This window comes from Chinchilla lanigera, unplaced genomic scaffold, assembly GCF_000276665.1.
Source record: "Chinchilla lanigera isolate Chin_1 unplaced genomic scaffold, ChiLan1.0 scaffold00094, whole genome shotgun sequence".
NCBI lineage: Eukaryota > Metazoa > Chordata > Mammalia > Rodentia > Chinchillidae > Chinchilla > Chinchilla lanigera.
This window is the reverse complement of record NW_004955495.1, coordinates 378,214-395,775: the sequence shown is the minus strand read 5'-3', so window position 1 is coordinate 395,775 and position 17,562 is coordinate 378,214. Positions and strand designations below refer to the sequence as shown.

General features: G+C 37.3%; 1 protein-coding gene across 1 annotated transcript; it reads right to left on the bottom strand.

Moving 5' to 3' along the window:
• Positions 1–7,876: 7,876 nt before the first annotated feature.
• Positions 7,877–8,836, bottom strand: LOC102021024 (olfactory receptor 7E24-like). The gene has a single exon (XM_013505090.1). The coding sequence runs from the start codon at positions 8,705–8,707 to the stop codon at positions 7,877–7,879; it is 831 nt and encodes a 276-aa protein (XP_013360544.1). The 5' UTR covers positions 8,708–8,836.
• Between the last annotated feature and the right edge of the window lie 8,726 nt (positions 8,837–17,562).

Genomic DNA, 17,562 nt, shown 5'->3' with positions numbered 1-17,562 from the left:
CCCGGTACCGGAGAAAAACCAAAAAAAAAAAAAAAAAAAATATGAGGCTCATGAGACTCTCCCTCGGAGATGTAAACTGGTTTAGCAATCGCTGTATTTCTAAGAGAACCTGGGTAATAGTGTTGCAATTCTCTATCTCATCCTAAGGGAACTTCTTCTCTTAATGAGATACATAGCATGGCATTGAATGTAGTAAACAAACACCAAGTACCTACTGAGAGAACAAATGAAATGCAGATGCCGCTAGGAAACAGGCAGAAACAAAGACAACCTCTTGTTCTTCAGAAGACAGATTCACAAGATAGAACACTTCATCAGGTTTCCTAACAGGAGGATCCCTGGAGACCAGTGGTTTTCTGCTTCCAGGGAAAAGAGAAACAGCTCTGACAATAATGATCATTTAATGTCATATAGAGTCACACACTCTGAAGTTAAGGTAAGATTCAGAAATAAATTTATAAATAAGAACAGTCTTTAGAAGCCTCTGTACCCTCATTTGTTTAATGGGAACTGCCATATAGATGTGTCCTTTAGCTGTGGTGTGAAAAACATTTCATAAAGTATAAGTCTCCAAACACCATTTTGCATATCTTACATATGGACAACTTTTATTCTTGCGCTAATGCCTCAATACATTCTAGGGGGACCTCACGGAGATGTTTCAGTCATGAGAAGTGAATAGAGAAAAAGCTACCAGCACATTGCTGGGCAAGCGGGATTCTAATACAGCCCTCTCCTATTGTGCATGCATGAGTGTGTGTGTGTGTGTGTGTGTGTGTGTGTTCACAAATGCATGTGTGGTGTCTTCTGTGAGCATAACATGTGGTATTTTTCACCCATGAGAAGGAAGTGATGGTTTGGGGCAGTTGGATTAATAGAAATGGTTGGTTTTATTACCTAAAATAATTTTAGTATATAATGACTCATTTTTAATAAAGTTATTTCTATTTCTAAATTATGCCACATATTTTAGTTAAATCTGAAATCTGGTATTTCATTTTTAATTTCTCTTTTATGAATATCTTTTAATATTCTGTACAGATGTGTATCACTTTTTGTAGCTTTTGCAGTTAATACACTCTAACCTAGAAAATGTGTTATCATTGAACGACAGAAGCATCATTGGATGATATATTTAATTTTATATTTCTTAAATTTAGTCTGAGTTGCTGCAGTGAATAAGCCCTAAGAGTTTTAATATTTGTCTGCAATTAGTTTTATACAAAAATGCTTTCTTAGTCACACAGGTGTTGTTGTAGTTTTTTTAATATCTGTATTGTGAAGTTGTACAGATTTATAGTGTGCTAATAAAGTGAGCAAGGTAACATATATACAATATAAAGGGAAGCTGTGTAAATTACAGTGTAAAATTATGAATTTTGAAAATTGTAAAGTATACTCTATATCTAATTCTTTTTTTTTTTTTTTTTTTTTTTTTTGTTTTGTTTTTCTCTGGTACCGGGAACCGAACTCACGACCTTGCGCTTGCCAGGCAGGCGCTTTGCTGCTGAGCTAAATCCCCAGCCCCATCTAATTCTTATTCTAAAATTTGCTATTAAGGCTCCATTGGGTGCTTTGTATCCATGTGAAATTTCCCATATTTTTAATGTGTATGATGGAGTTAATTATGTTGAATTTTAAGATCTATCATTTTCTATAGAAAAAGAAATGAAAGAAAGACATCTCAAGATTAACGAATGCCAAATTCATTGAAAGTTTTCTAAAACTGCCTTTGGGAATCTTGCTAGACAAAGAAGGGAGAAAAGAAACATCAGAGATATCAATATTCTTTTGGTCTTGACATATGAAGACCTATGTAACAATGCAAGTGAATTGAATAAATTAAATATATGAATCACAAAAGTTATTAATACATACGTTTAATTTTTTATTTTTTTGAACAGAGTGTTGCTATGCAGGTCAGGGTGGGCTTGAACTCACTGTGTCACTCAGGCTGGTCTTGAACTCAAGGTGATCCTACTACCTCAGCCGTCCCAGTGTTTGGGTTATATACATATAATCCCACACCAGGTTTATGCTAGATGATTGTTTTTCAGTACTAAGGACTTAACCCAGGACTTTTACTCTAAGCTGTATTCTCAGCCCTTTTGTATTTTTTATTTTGAGATTGGGCTGGAAGTTGTAATCCTCCTGCCATAGATTCTCAGAAAGGTGGCATGACAGGTTTGTGCCACCATGCCCAGTTAGGAAAAAATATATGAAAAGAATCTACACTGTGAGAAAAAGTTTAAATGTATTTGAATGTTCACAATATGTGCATTTTTCTATGGATTATGAACGGATAGGAGAAAATACAGCCAATAATGAACAGCTTGAATGCTCAATGGTCACAAGTTTAAAAAAATCATATATTTCACCATCCTTTCTTCAGATATTTTTATTGCAAGAAATAATAGAGGCATATGTGAAGCCCCTCACATCATATACTTCCACAAACTTGGGTTTTTTTGTTCCCTTAGAAATTACCACATTTTCATGATACACCTTATTCTCCTATAACTATTGTTCTACTTGGTAATATTTTTGTAAATAATAAATCTGCAGTGCTTTGCACTTTAGTCACTTCATATAAACTGAGTGTGGTGGTGCACACCTGTAGTCCCAGCCCTTTGAGAGGCTGAGGCATAGAGATTGCCAAGTTTGAGTCCATCTGGGCAACTTAGAGATTTACTGGGAACTTGCTTCAAAGTAAACAATTAAAAAAGCCTCGGATGTAGTTCAGTGCAAAGGCCCTAAGTTCAATCCCCAGTACAATAAAATCATTAATTAGTAAATACATAAATAAATAAGTAAAATTTAATATAACACTACCTAATTGTCTATGCTATTTGTAATTGGCATTCTGGGGTAATTACTTTTATCAGTCTTCCCTCATAAGGCTTAACTACCACGCTATTCCATGACATTGTCACCACCTATTTCTGCCTTCCCTAAGTTATAGATACTGTCTTTTCTTTATGACTAAATAAGCTTCATAGAGCCATGCATGGAAGACACCGTCACATCCAAGATGCGGTGTCCTTAGAAGTGGAAGGAGAATATGGAAGGAAATACCAAGGTGATAGATTCTGTGTGTGTGTTATTTTCCAATTTAATTTTAAAAGACCTGAAACAGACATGCCAAATTCCAATGTTTCTTAGTTCTGGAAAAGAGGAGATGGGGAGCTGAATGTTACTGTTGTTAATCACACTATTGTTATTGCTCCTGTTTAAAATGTTAGTTTTATAAAGCAAAACATGCAGACTTGGAAACTGTTGGGTAAGACTTTCTGAATCTCCACCTCTCTCCTCAGAGCGCTCACAGCTTCCTAGAGAGAATGAACAATAGTCCTCTATTCAATGGTGTATAAAGTACAGCAGGAAGATTAACAGAGGGACTGGTGGTTGCGGACTTAATTATGTCCACCCCAAAATTCGTATTTGAATTCTTAACCAACTACACCTCAAGACATCACTAATGGGTTTGGAAATGGTTCTTGGAAAAATTGACTTAGTTAGACTATGGTCATTTAAGTGAGCCCTACTCTAGTAAACCGAGGTCCTTAACAAACAGGAGATGAGGACACAGACACCCACAGAGGCGAGACCATATTACAACATGGGGAGAAGACAGACATCAGCAACCACTGAAAATACCTCAGAAGAAATCATCCTTACTGTTAGCTTTACCTTTGTACTTCCAACTTCTAAAACTAAGGAAATAAAGTTCCGTTGTTAAGGCGCCCAGAACGCTCCTCAATGGCACCACAAGAATTAAGGTAAATATGATGGCCATCATGTTCGTGGAAGGGCCAATTTCTGCTCAGAAGGAAATGGACCCTGTGTGAGACTAGAAGAATGAGAGCCACATGTTTATCAGTACAAATGTATATGAAAAAAATACATATGTGAGAATCTGTCAGAAGGGTGACAGGCAGTTGACAGGAGTGGCATGGGAGACTTGGTTCTCATCATCTTACACATGTGCTCTCCTTACTGCTCTCCAAGATGAAATTCTATCGTTCTTCCCAACACATTAACTAAAGGGCTCTCAGTTACCCGGCTGCCTTCACTGGCATAATGCTCAGCATCTCACCTGGATGTTGAAGACAAGGACCTGTTCTCAGGATGGGTGGAAAGGCTGACTGAGTCAACAGCCTGCTAGTCCGGAAGGATCTTCTCTGGGTGAGGCTCAGGTGCTACTCGCTGACGGGCAGGGCTGTTGAGTGAGTGTTGTGCCAACTCCTACCTTCTCTGTGTCTCCAGGGAGCAATATCCAAAGCTCCTTATTAGACCAGTTATTTTCCTTCATTGTGACCCCCCCGGTGCATATTCTTAAAAACCAAGCATATAGAAGAGATGACTTCAGGATGGCTGATCCCTGAGGCCCGGTGTACAGCATCCAGGTCTCTCCTTTATTTCTGCTCCTCTCTAGTATAAGGCCCTCACACAGCTTACACGTGGTGCCTTTGTAAATAATTCTAATCTTTCATTTTATCTATAAACAAAGCATCTCCATTTAGATCATTGTTTCAGAAAGTCTAATTCAGCTTAAGGTATGAACACACATGAGTACAAATAATAAAAATATAAATATTAGCATGAATATAAAATTATAACAGTTTCTTGTCTTAGGAGTCATGGAATATTTGCTGTACTGTAATTTTGTTCTCTGTATTTTGCACAAGAGATATTTCTGTTTTCTTTGATGAATCTTGAATACAAAGATTTATACAGAGCTGTTCTGCCCTACTTGGAGTTTCATGAATACCCTTTCCAATTAGAATACTTGCAATATATAATTTTCCTCAATTTAAGAAATGTGACTTAAAATCATGGTTCTTCATTTGCAGTGAAGGTGTTAGTTCATTTGTAAAGTCACTAAGAGCTCATAGTATTCAGATGTATCCATACACATTTAATATTGCTTACTAGCTGAAAGATGTGCTCCGTGTTAATATAGTTTCTGTCTGAGACAGGGTCTCGCTAAGTGTTCCAGGCTGCCTTGAAACTCCTAATCCCCCATCTCAGCTTTGTGAACACACCACTGCACCTAAGCATTGATATACATGTTAAAGTTTTATATTACATGGTTTCATTTAGAATTATTTCATAGTTGTGACTGAACTAATCTTCTTCGAGGTTTTTCATTATTGGATTATCTCATCTATATATTATATCATCTCCTTCCCTACATACCTACTTTAGTGATTCCCAAGTAAGCAATGTTAGAAGACCACAAACATCGCACATAAAAAGTCCACGCTCACAGTACAATACAGCCCACTATTTTAGAATAAAAAGTACCCTTTTCATCCTGACAAAAACTCATTTTCATTCAAGGAAATTAAGAAGCCGTGGCATGTATCTTATTTTATTCTAAGAAAGTAGAACACATTCCCCTAAGTAAAATATTTATGAGTACTACATTAGAGCTAAGAAATTATTTGAGCATTAAAATAAAGTCACAGCTCATAATCAGAGAATATTGCTCTTTGACAGTATGTCCCAGGAGTTTTCATCATACTTGCATTTTCTGACTGTCTCGCTTTATTAGTCATCTTTTGTATTGCTGGACACAATACTTTACATCCACAGTTTAAAGAAAAAGAGGTTTAACTTGGCTTACATTTTAAAGGGATTCAGTTGATGGTCAGATGCCTCCAAGGCAGAAACAACATGGCAGAAGGGCATAGCCGAAGAAAGCTGCTTAGCCTGTGGCAGATAGAAAGCAGAGGAAGGGATATTTCCAGAGCAAAGGAGGCATAGGACCAATATAGTACCTAGGGTCATGCCTCCTTGACCCTCCCCAACACACCAAGAAGTGTGCTCCGAACTGCAGAGTAGCTCCCAAACCAATTATATTGGCACAATCAAACTTAACTGTTACACTTGCTTGTGAATGTAAGTGCCCATTCACCCTCTGTTTCTCTTGTAAAAATCACTTAATATAGGCTACTGTGTGTGGTTTTTGTACACTTTAAATTTTCATAATTGTATTTTTATTAAAAGCACACAACTATATGGTACCACTGACCACAAATGTGGCATTAGTGGACATATACCTGTAAGTGATTAAAGAAGAATAAAATGTTAATAAACTCTTCTTGACTTTTTAAGAATTTCATGCAATTTAGTCAACCCCATACTACCCCAATGAAGTATTTTAGAATGAGATAGCCCTTTGGCTTTTTTTCTTGACTTTTTGTTGTAGGCTGCCTGCTAATATGGTTTCATTATTTTTCAGATCAAAAAACTTTGCTCTCCATTTGAAGACAGCACCAAGGATAGGAGTAAAAGTTGGTTAAAAACTGTAAGAAGATCCTGTTTGCTTTCCAAGTGAATAGATTTTTATGTTACTACTGCATAGATTCCAATCCCTTACTGCAACTACATGGAAGAAATTTTGACTCATTATTTTATAAGCTCAAATTATGACTTAATTGGGAAAATAAAAAAGCAAAGGAAATAATGTACACAAAGCTGGCCAATTTCCTCATTTGTAAAATGTGAATAAGAATTATCTAACAGAGTTTTGTAAGAAGTATTTTTTAAATTTCTTAAATTGTGTAGGTATATGTGTCTCAGTCCCATTTATCAGTACAGCTGCCTATGGATATTTTCACGTCTGGACACTCTTATTTCACACAAAACCAATTTTGGGTATCTGCATGTGAAGTTTTTGTTTGTTTGTTTGTTTTTTCCGGTATCAGGAATCGAACTCAAAACCTTGCGCTTGCCAGGCAGGTGTTGTGCCACTGAGCTAAATCCCCAGGCCCTGCATGTGAAGTTTTGATGGTTTATTTCTGTACTAAGGTTGAGATCCGGTGCCTTAGAATACCTTGTGTCATTCAGAAAATGTTCCATTATTATGTTTAAATGCCAGTAACATCAACTACATATTCTAAATAGTTGTACTGCTGATTTCTATTCATTTTTTGAAAGGAACTAGCAATACTTCTATGTTTTAAAAATTTTTTGACCAATTTAGCATGCTAATATCTGGTAAGATGAACAACTAATTTGAAGACAACAATGTGCAGTATAACAACCACTGTTGAATTTCTATCATCTTGTTTAGCGAAATTCTGTATTGTTTCCAATTTTTTTATTACTTTTATTCGCTTTAAAAAATAAAAAGATAAAGTAAAATACAAGCATTTCTTAATTTTGAAATCAAACTGAATACACAGTACTGATTTTAAGTAGGTATCATCTATGAAATATGAGTTCTCGCTATCTCTTCATTATTCTATTCTGATAAACACCTGTTCCCCAATGGCAAATTGTGCTGTGAATTTCATTCATAGATTTTTCCTCTAAGTATTTCTATGTCAGATTTTATTTATGCCTCTGTAAACACTTTTATTAAAACTTACCTAAAAATACCTAAAGCTCAGCTTAGCAGTGTATATGACAACACATACTGCCCCTGAAATGTATTAGTTTATTTGACATGTAGTTTTATGTCTCCTTATAAAGTGTGATATTGATACTAAATGCAGTATCTGATGCCAAAAATTACCTGTGGGATATTAATTTGTCTGTTTATTATAATAACAATCCTACCAAAAATTTTGTGCCTCACTTCACACAAGGGAAAGTTTCCATGTACTATGTGTATGGTGGATCGTTCTTTGACCCCTAAGAATTGAAACATATTTAATTTTACTGTTAATAACCCTTACTTTTTGACCCACAAAAAATCAGTCATTATTGACACATCTCCTTAGTCATAATATATAGTCCTAAACATCATTAGTCTTTTAATAATCCTTTCATGAGAAATTACCCAAAACCTTCATATCCTATATGGAAAAATACCTTTGCTAGATTTTCTAAACTGCACTTCAAATGGCCATCACAAGCCCTGCAATTAGACCATTCTGCTGTGGAGCCTCCTTAAGGCATCTTTAATGTCCCTGTTCCTCAGGCTGTAGATGAAAGGATTCACCATGGGGGTGACCACAGTGTACATCACCGAGGCCACTGCACTGTTTCTGGAAGAATGTGATACAGCTGAGTCAATGTACACTCCAAGGCCTGTCCCATAAAACAGACAAACTACTGACAGGTGAGACCCACAGGTGGAGAAGGCTTTACACTTCCCATCAGAGGAGGGAACCCTCAGAATGGAGGAAGTAATTTTATAGTAAGAGAAAAAGATCCCCGAGATAGGAAGAAATCCAAAGACAGTGAGAACAAAATACATGGTAATGTTATTGATGAAAGAACCAGAGCAAGCAAGATTAAGAAGCTGGGAAGGGTCACAGAAGAAGTTGGCAATTTGCACGCTGCTAAAGGATGTCAGTTGTGAGATGATCAAGTTGTGCAGCAGTGAGTCCAAAAGACTGGCCAAAAATGACACTAACACTAAGAAGACACAGAAGCGAGGGTTCATGATGACCTGGTAATGCAGGGGGTGGCAGATGGCCACAAACCTATCATAGGCCATCACACTCAGAAGCATGTCATCCATACACGCAAAAGTGAGAAACGCAGACATCTGTGTGAGGCAGCCCACATAGGAGATGCCTCTGCTGTGACTTTGGATGTCCACAATCATCTTTGGGACCATAGTGGAGACAAAACAGACGTCAGCCAAGGACAGGTTGGAGAGGAAGAAGTACATGGGGGTGTGGAGGTGGGAGTCAGAGCCGACAACCAGGATGATGAGCAGGTTCCCCAGCACCGTGACCAGGTACATGGACAGGAAAAGCACAAGAAGAATAGGTTGCAGGTTAGGATCTTCTGAGAATCCCAATAGATAGAATTCCAAGATATGTGTTAGATTTTGTGCTTCTGAATTGTTTGAACACCTTTTGAAAAGAAAAATGTTTGAACATAAAAAAGCAGTGAGTCACTCTGTGTACATTTTGAATTCAAGTATTCCCATATAAAGTATCATGGTTGAGTTTCAGAATTTTGAACAACGATTCTGATTTTTCACAAACAATTTTCTTACAGTTCTTTCCTTATTGGCTTCTGTACTACTCACCGGCTTCATACTTACTTTAGAGACAGTTTACATAGCCATGTTAGGAAAACCAAGAACGCTAGATATAGCATGTGCATGCTCACAGTTAAGACATTCTAGAGAGCAGAAACTATCCCTTTGTGTTGAAGGCAAAAATCATCTTCATTAAAAGAAACGAAGAGATTTTAACAAAATACATTTCATTCAAACCAATGCTATAAACTCAAATAATTTACAGTATGTATAAATTTAATGAAAACTTGAACTGAAATAGCTATACATTAAATGAAAGTTGATATTTATCACTATAAAACATTATATATGTTACTTATCTTCAAGGACTTCATTTTATTTTCTCAATTCTTTCCTTGAAGGATATACTTGCTCAAATATTGTTTTTCTTTTGTAAATCATTAAATATATAATTACTATATTTGGCTTTGTTGGACATCAAATTGGATAAATATCCTTTAGCTAAGTGTACATAAGCCATGCATCACTGTGCATAAATGTGGGAATATTATACATTGCACCAGTCAATGATTAACAAATAATAAAGTATTAAGAAACATTTTCTGCAGCTTTGTTTGCATCAACCCATGTACAGTGTCAGCTACATTTCTCCTTTCCTGTTTTTTATTTTGGATTCTATGCTGGTCTCATAACACTGGCTCTTTGTTTGTCTGGTAATGAAGCTTCTCATTCAAAGCTAAGGGCTTTAGCATTACGGAAAGCCGCAGAGCTCAGCTTTAAGTCCCAACCTTCTTCTACTTCACTAGTAGATTTTCACAGAAGACCTTCCCAATTGATTAATGGCAGTTTTCTTATTCCAGCAACTTGAGAGCAAGCCCGGTTCATTTGTGTGTCAGATCATGCTGTAACTTAAATGTGAAAAAATGCAAATAATAAAAAGTACAGGAAAGCACATTAATAGACCTTGGCAGTTTCCTCACCTGTCAAATAGGGATTATAATTTCTATTTTACAGATTTTGGGTGAATTATTTTTGAAATATTTTTAATTGTATAGATTAGTCCTTTTTCCAGTATATTCACCTATGAATCTTTAAAAAGTATTGATACCTTTGCCATAGGCCAAAAAAAATTTTAATTGAAGAAGACTCCATTTTTACAGTAGGATTGATAACTACCTTAGCATGTTTTCTAGAATTTTTGAAAATGCTCCCTGAATAGTAATTATTATTAAGTAAAATAATATCCACTACATATATTAAGCAATTAATGATGCATAATCATTTAATGATGTTTCATCATTAAATAAAACATCATTAATTTCATCATTAATTACATTTAATGATGTGTCTCACAAATAATATTGTACAGATATTCTAAACATTAACTCTGAAATCTTACTTCTTGGTATCTATGCATAATTTCACTCTCCTACAAATCTGCCTTTCAAACTACTACTACTGTCATGAACTTGGATGTATTTACACTCAATATTTCAGTATCAGTTTTGATTTATGTATCTATAAAAAGATCTCTGAAAACTAACCCAAAACATTTCTGAGTCTACATAGTTGGCGACACGTCTTCCTCCTGAAATGCACTACTTCAAATTTACGTATCATTTTATGTCTCTCTGTAAAATACATACCACTTCAAAGCCTTTCATTGAAGCTCTAAAAGAGCACATTGTGTAATTTTTATATGTATAACAATTCTTTGAAAATTTTCAGGGGCTGGGGATTTAGCTCAGCGGCAAAAGCGCCTGCTTGGCAAGCGCAAGATCGTGAGTTCAGTTCCCGGCACCGGAGAAAAACCAAAAAAAAAAAAAAAGAAAATTTTCATACCCTTATCTACATCACAGAAGTGAGAATTTCTACAGAATACACACATGAAACATATGTGGTTTACTTCCAACACTTGAGGCATGTGTAGTTATACTGTTAATCACCTAGATTTATGGTCTCAAAAAAACTGCCATTATCCATACATCCTCTTATTTTTGAGATATACCAACAAATATCCTTGAAGTGCTTCTAGAGAATAGTTTTTCATAATAACTCACCAAGAAATTTCATCCTTAACAGGAAATTATATTTCCACTTGTTTCCAGTAGAGGACACAGTGCCCTGGGATGGGAGTCAGGAAATGCATGTTTTAGTCCTGTATCCTTCACCTGCTACCATATGCAGGATGTAAGCAAATCTCACCTCATCTTGGGTCACACTCATTAATGGAAAGAGTGAAAAGACCCATGTCTTTCACATGTATGACATATATAGAAAGTTAGGAACCTAATAAATATTTTGTCATTATATTTTTAAAAGTAAAGAACTAATTCTTCTTGAAAATACTGAATTTATGGTGAGAGGGCACAGTAGCTCCCAATGAGAGTCTACATTGTGTCTCACCCAGACGTTAAGGATTGCCTGCCTCCTTTTCTATCACCATCTTTTTCATACTCATGAAAACTGCAGCATTAATTTTTTTGGGGGGGTGGGGGTTGTTTTTTCTCCTGTGCTGGGAATCGAACTCATGACCCTGCGCTTACCAGGCAGGCGTTGTGACGCTGAGCTAAATCCCCAGCCCCTTCGGCATTAAAAGCTTTGAAAAGCTGAATATTACCGATGCTGTTAATTCAAACTATAGGCTCCATGTATCTATGGCATATGAGAAACAAGAGCTATTTTATCTTGCTGCCAGCAAGATGGGGCATTCCTGAAAGAGTTGGAAGTATAGACAGGAAAGCCCCAAGTGTATTGAAAACGCAGTCATTATGGCCAATTTCTGTAAACAGAAGAGGATCTATTCAGTGCGTGTCAGTGACATTTCTTTCACGCCTCATCAGTGGCAAGCAATGTGTAAGGTCTGGGGAATCTGAAATGGAAGAGAATTAGAAATTTTTCTCCAAATATGCAACTATACTTATAGAATGACAAAAATGACATGTCCCTTCACAGAAATAGTAACTTCAGACTATAGGATATTTTAGTTGAGTGGTACCAATATTAACATTATTGATAAGAATAATACCAAAATCGTGCTTTGTTCCCCATTGCATGCATTCTTCACACAGTCATCTCATAGAGAGATGCCTTCCCTGTACAAGCCTTACTCAGGGAAGCTGAGGTGACCACAAAGCAGTCAGGTGACAATGATGAGTCTCAGCGATGCTAACAACCTGTCTTATGTCACAGAAATAAGCAGAGTTAAAAGCATTCAAATTAAATTGTCTCTGTGTTTGCATCACTTAAGATCTCTGTTCAACTTTCAGAAAATTTTAAGAGTAAGTTCAGAGGTCTGAACCACAAATGCACTCAGGTACATTTCTAAACACTTTCCAGGTTCCTGACTCGGAAAGAAATCAGGACCTGGCTCTATTTCTGTGTGTGACATCAAATGGACAGATTATAGGCAAAGAGGAGGATATGCACAGCTGTAAGGGTACGCTGGAGTGGGCAAAGTGCTGACTTGCTGTGTGCCTCCTACTTTACAGTCCTTGCCTATGAGCCACAGCTCTTCTACCTCTAGCACTCAGTAGGCACCCAGCATGGCTCCCCACTGTGACTCACAGAGAATCCCCGCAGGGAAGTGTACAGTGAGCAAGAAATTTTACCCAGAGTGAAAGGAAGTGAAATGGCTTTTGTCGATTGCCCAAACTGCCAAGATTCTACCAGCACGAACAACCTGTGTTATAGTCAGAAAGATCAGTTCAAACAAGTCTTCACTCTATTCTACCTAGACACCAGGACATGTCACACAAAAGTGCTGTGATCCTTCCTTCCTGCAAATAATAATATTTGAGGCACTTCTAGCTTGAGGAAGACTATGCAGATGAAATCACTCAAGCTACATAGAACACGTAGCTCAGAGCCAGGCACCCAGGGAGACCTTGATAAATGTAGATGTTAGGATCACTGTCCTTCTCTTCACTGCCCTCACCATCATACATATTTGGTGGCATGGTCGTGAAAGTTTAGATGCACCCGTTTTCTTCTCTTGTGAGTTAGATGTTTGTGGAAGTAGAACCACTAAAGATGGAAATCAAACTTTAAGTGAGATTTTTGAGACTTCCAAGCCAACCAAGAACATAATGATCACAGTCCACATACTTCAAATTTTCATACTGTTATTCTCCTTTCTGGCTACTCCATCCATCCTATTTCTTCTGATGATGGAAAAATAAAGCTTATTTTTGTCCTTCCCCCAAGCCTGTGTCCCTCAGGACTTACTTGGTTACACTGTATGTCTGCTCAGTCATGATTAAAGGCTACAGATACGATGAACTGCCTCTGCCCGCTGTCCAGTGAAGGCGCAAGTTCACTCCTCTGGGTTGATAAGAATACAGTAGCAGGGGCTGGGGGTTTAGCTCAGCGGCACAGCGCCTGCCTGGCAAGCGCAAGGTCGTGAGTTCGATTCCTGGTACCGGAGAAAAAAAAAAAACAAAACAACAACAACAAAAAAAACCAAGAATACAGTAGCAGACAGAAGGTTCCTGTGTAGAAAATCATGGGAGCAACAGACACTAGCATGGAGCGACCGGACTCGAGCTGTCACACTGAAGGTCTGGAGACACAGGTAAATATTTACTACCGCATGGCCTTGGAGACAGAATGCACAGAGCTCATAATTAATCATGCTGGCCCATACCATCCCCATCTCTAAGGACTCCCTAAGGTTAACACAGGAAGAAACAGAAAGTGAATTTTCTCCAAGGCTTTGGGCTGCTTGGGAGGGAGCTCATCTGTACTGTGTTTGCTTCTTTTCTAAAGGCCCATATGATTTTTATTTGCATGTTTTGTTGTGCTAACATTTACGTAAGAAAAAGTTTAGCACTTTAGCCATTTTTAAGTGCACAGTTTGGTGGCATTGACCACCTTCACATAATTGGACAACTATTGCCACCCTCCATGCCAGAAAGCTTTTGTAACCCTAATCTAAATTTGTTTCCATTTTATCAATCACCCCAGCCTGTCTTTTCCTGAGGTATTGACCAGCAGCCTATTATGAAACATAATGGTATGTGGAAGACATCAAAGTATAAAAATAGTGTCACTGAGGATGCAAAATTTCCAGATCAAGATGTTGCTTTTCACTTTCTTTTCGATTCACATTACAAGTGGATGCCACTTGTCCTGAGATTACCCTGCTCAACCAGGTTGATTAAGCAGGAGACATTTAATGTCGTTTCTCAGGCTACATATAACAGGGTTAGAATGTGATAAGGCAGACGCATGGTATATTCCGGTGGCAATTCCTGAAAGTAGCCCGACCACTCAGGGTGAGACCAACAGGTGAAGACTTGATCCCTCCTATCTGTTGAAGGGACATTTTAATGGTGTAAAGAGTATTATTGTAAGAGAAAAGGAATAAGATACAGGGGGAAAATGATTCCAGAAACACAGCATCCTATTACTGGTAAAGGTATAGCAACAGAGAAAATTAAGGGTTTAAGAAGGACACAGAAGAAGTGAGCACTTTCTACATTCTTAAAGTAAATAAATTATAATACAATCAAATTGTACAGCTGGGAGACCAAAATAACAATCAAAATTGACCCTAATACTAAGAAGCCACAGAGCTGAGGGTTCATAGGGACTCTGTAATACAGAAAGCGGCAGATGTCCACTGACTAATCATTAGCCATCAAAGTCAGACGCATACTATCCATACTCAAAAACAAAAACAAAAACAACAGAACAGAAAAGAGATATTTGTGTCAGGAAGCCCACATAGAAAACAAATCAACTGTCAGGATGTCCACAATCATCTTTGTGACTATAATGGAAATGAAACAGATGTCAGCTAAGGACAGGTTGGAGAGGAAGAAGTACATGGGGGTGTGCAGGTGAGGGTCAGAGCCTGACAGGATGATGAGCAGGTTCCCAAGCACCGTGACCAGGTACATGGACAAGAACAGTCCAAAGAGGATGGATCATCTAACAATCCCAAGAGAATAAATTTTGCAGTATTGAAGATATTTTTCTGACTTTATATTTCCCAAGTATCATGACCAGGTGCATGGACAGGAACAGCCTAAAAGGCATGGTCTGTGAGCCTGGATTCTCTTAGCAACTTACTTGGTCAAATTCTGTGATATGGGTTAGTTTCTGTACTTCTGTATTATCTGGACATTTTTTGAAAAAAATAAGGAGTTTTGGGAATTAATAAGCAAGTTTTATATGTACTGCCATTTTACATATAAATGTACATATCACTGTCATTGTTTTGAATTCAAGAAATTTACTAGTCTTAACATTTGAAAATCTTCAAGATATGTACCTAAAGACAGTATTACCTCTATAAAAGTCCTCAGCTTTGGCAGAGACTTCCCTCTTCAAACTTTTCATCACTGACTTTTGTGTTACTCACCTGTTTCTAAACACACCTATGCTAGAAATTGTGACAGTTTAGTTATTTAATGTCTCCCAAAGGTCCATGTTAAAGGCTTGATATCCACAGTGCTGCTGTTGGCAAGCTTTAGATGTGGCAGAGTGGATGGTCTTCATGCCACAGGGAGCATGAAAAGAAAGAAGTCAGTGAGATTCCAACCCCTTCCTCTTCTCTATTTTTTCAGACAGTGAGGTAAACAATTTTGTTCATGACACACTTCCACTGGGATATGCTGCTTCACACCCCAACTAAAACTGTCGATTGAACATGTATTGAGGCCTCTAAAATTGTGATTCAGAGCACAGCTTTTTTCATTATAAGTTCCTTATCTCAGATATGTGTCCACAGTAATAGGGAACTAACACAGACATACTCTATTGAAGAATATTATTAGACCAAGGACACTAGAGAGTTTTCTTTGAAATATGTGTTAGGCATGATGTGTGCCTCTAATCCCAGAACTCTGAGAGGCTGAGGACTGCAAGTTTGTGCACGGTCTGAGCAACGCACTGGCTTTGGAAGGCCCTGGCTCAAATTAAAGATAAAAAGCACTGAAAATTCAGTTCAGTGCAGAGACATTGTGTTCAATCCCCAGGACTGCAAATAAAATGAAATAAATGAAAAATGAAATGATCATTTTAACAGAAATATACAAAATGTGATCAAACTATACATATATACGGTGAATGTTTATTTTTTAATTTATCACATTTAAAGACACACTGCCAATAATACCCCTAAAATACTCCTCCCTGTTTCAAACACTCTTACTCATTATTTTTGTCACTTTCTGAAGCAGCTCTGAATGCCTCTGTTGTGTCTTTATGAGGTGTGATAAAAAATATGGTACTCAGGGGCTGGGGATTTAGCTCAGCGGCAAAAATCGCTTGCCTGGCAAGCGCAAGGTCGTGAGTTCGGTTCCTGGTACCGGAGAAAAACAAAAACAAACAAACAAACAAAAAAAAAAAGGTGACTCCTGTTACTGAGTGCCTCCCAATGGAAGGGTAGGATCATAAACATAATTTAAAGAACAAAAATAGGGGCTGAGGATTTAGCTCAGCAGCACAGCTCTTGCCTGGCAAGTCCAAGGTCGTGAGTTCGGTTCCAGATACTGGAAAAAAAACAAAAAAAAAAACAAAACTAAAGAACAAAAATAAAGGACAGATGGTAACAAATCAGGAGGTAGACCTCCCTCCCTGTTTGGATATGTAAAGGAGGAGTAGGAAAAACGGAAGAAAGAGGGGTAAAACTGATCAAGATATGACACATATATATGTCAATTTTCCCAAAAATGTAATTATTATGCATTACAAACATATATTAACTAGATACAAATAACTTTTCTCAAAATTATAGTGTGTCCTCATCCACCTTATTCACCCAGTCTGGCACTGTGCATATTCTGCCTGTTCCTTAAAGCGAAAATGATGATGAAAGTTAAATGTTTTGCATCAAATCAGGACATAAAGGCAGCCACAACAGTACCACTAAAGTGATAAAGAAATTCCAGAATTGCTTCAGAAAGTGGCAAGAATGTGGGGAGATGTGCGTTCAGAACAAGAGGAAGTGTTGTTCTGAGGGGCGCTCACGGCACATGTGTCTTTTACTGTAATAATTTGTATTTAAACTTTCACTGATATTTCTATTATACTTCACATAATCTGATATGAAGAAAATATTTGAAATGAGAAATAGTCCTCTTGCTTTATGGACAAAAATGTTGTAATTAAAGGAAATGAAGACATTCTGCAATGCGCCTTATTGTACTCTAAGGTAACAACACAGTTTCTCTTGGCTTAGAATGCTTATAGACACTCTATAAGCTAGAAAGACTGTAAGACTCTATAAGGTCATGTTACCAAGAATCAGAGTTGAAACATCATAATCACAAAGCATTTTTATTTGCCAGTTTTGCTCACAGAATTTCATAACTCTTTGACATTCTGATTAGTCTGTGTCATAGAAATACGGAGTAATATTCATAGAAATAATAAGGATAGGGGGCTGGGGATTTAGCTCAGTGGCACAGTGCCTGCCTGGCAAGCGCAAGGTCGTGAGTTCAATTCCTGGTACCAGAAACCACCCCCCCAAAAAATGAAAGAAATAATAAGGATATCATAGAAATAATAAGGAAGAATATTCACAAAAACAATAAGGAATATTCATTCAAATATAAAGACTGTCTCTTCAACATCATGTAATTTATCCTGCTTTACGGCAGACT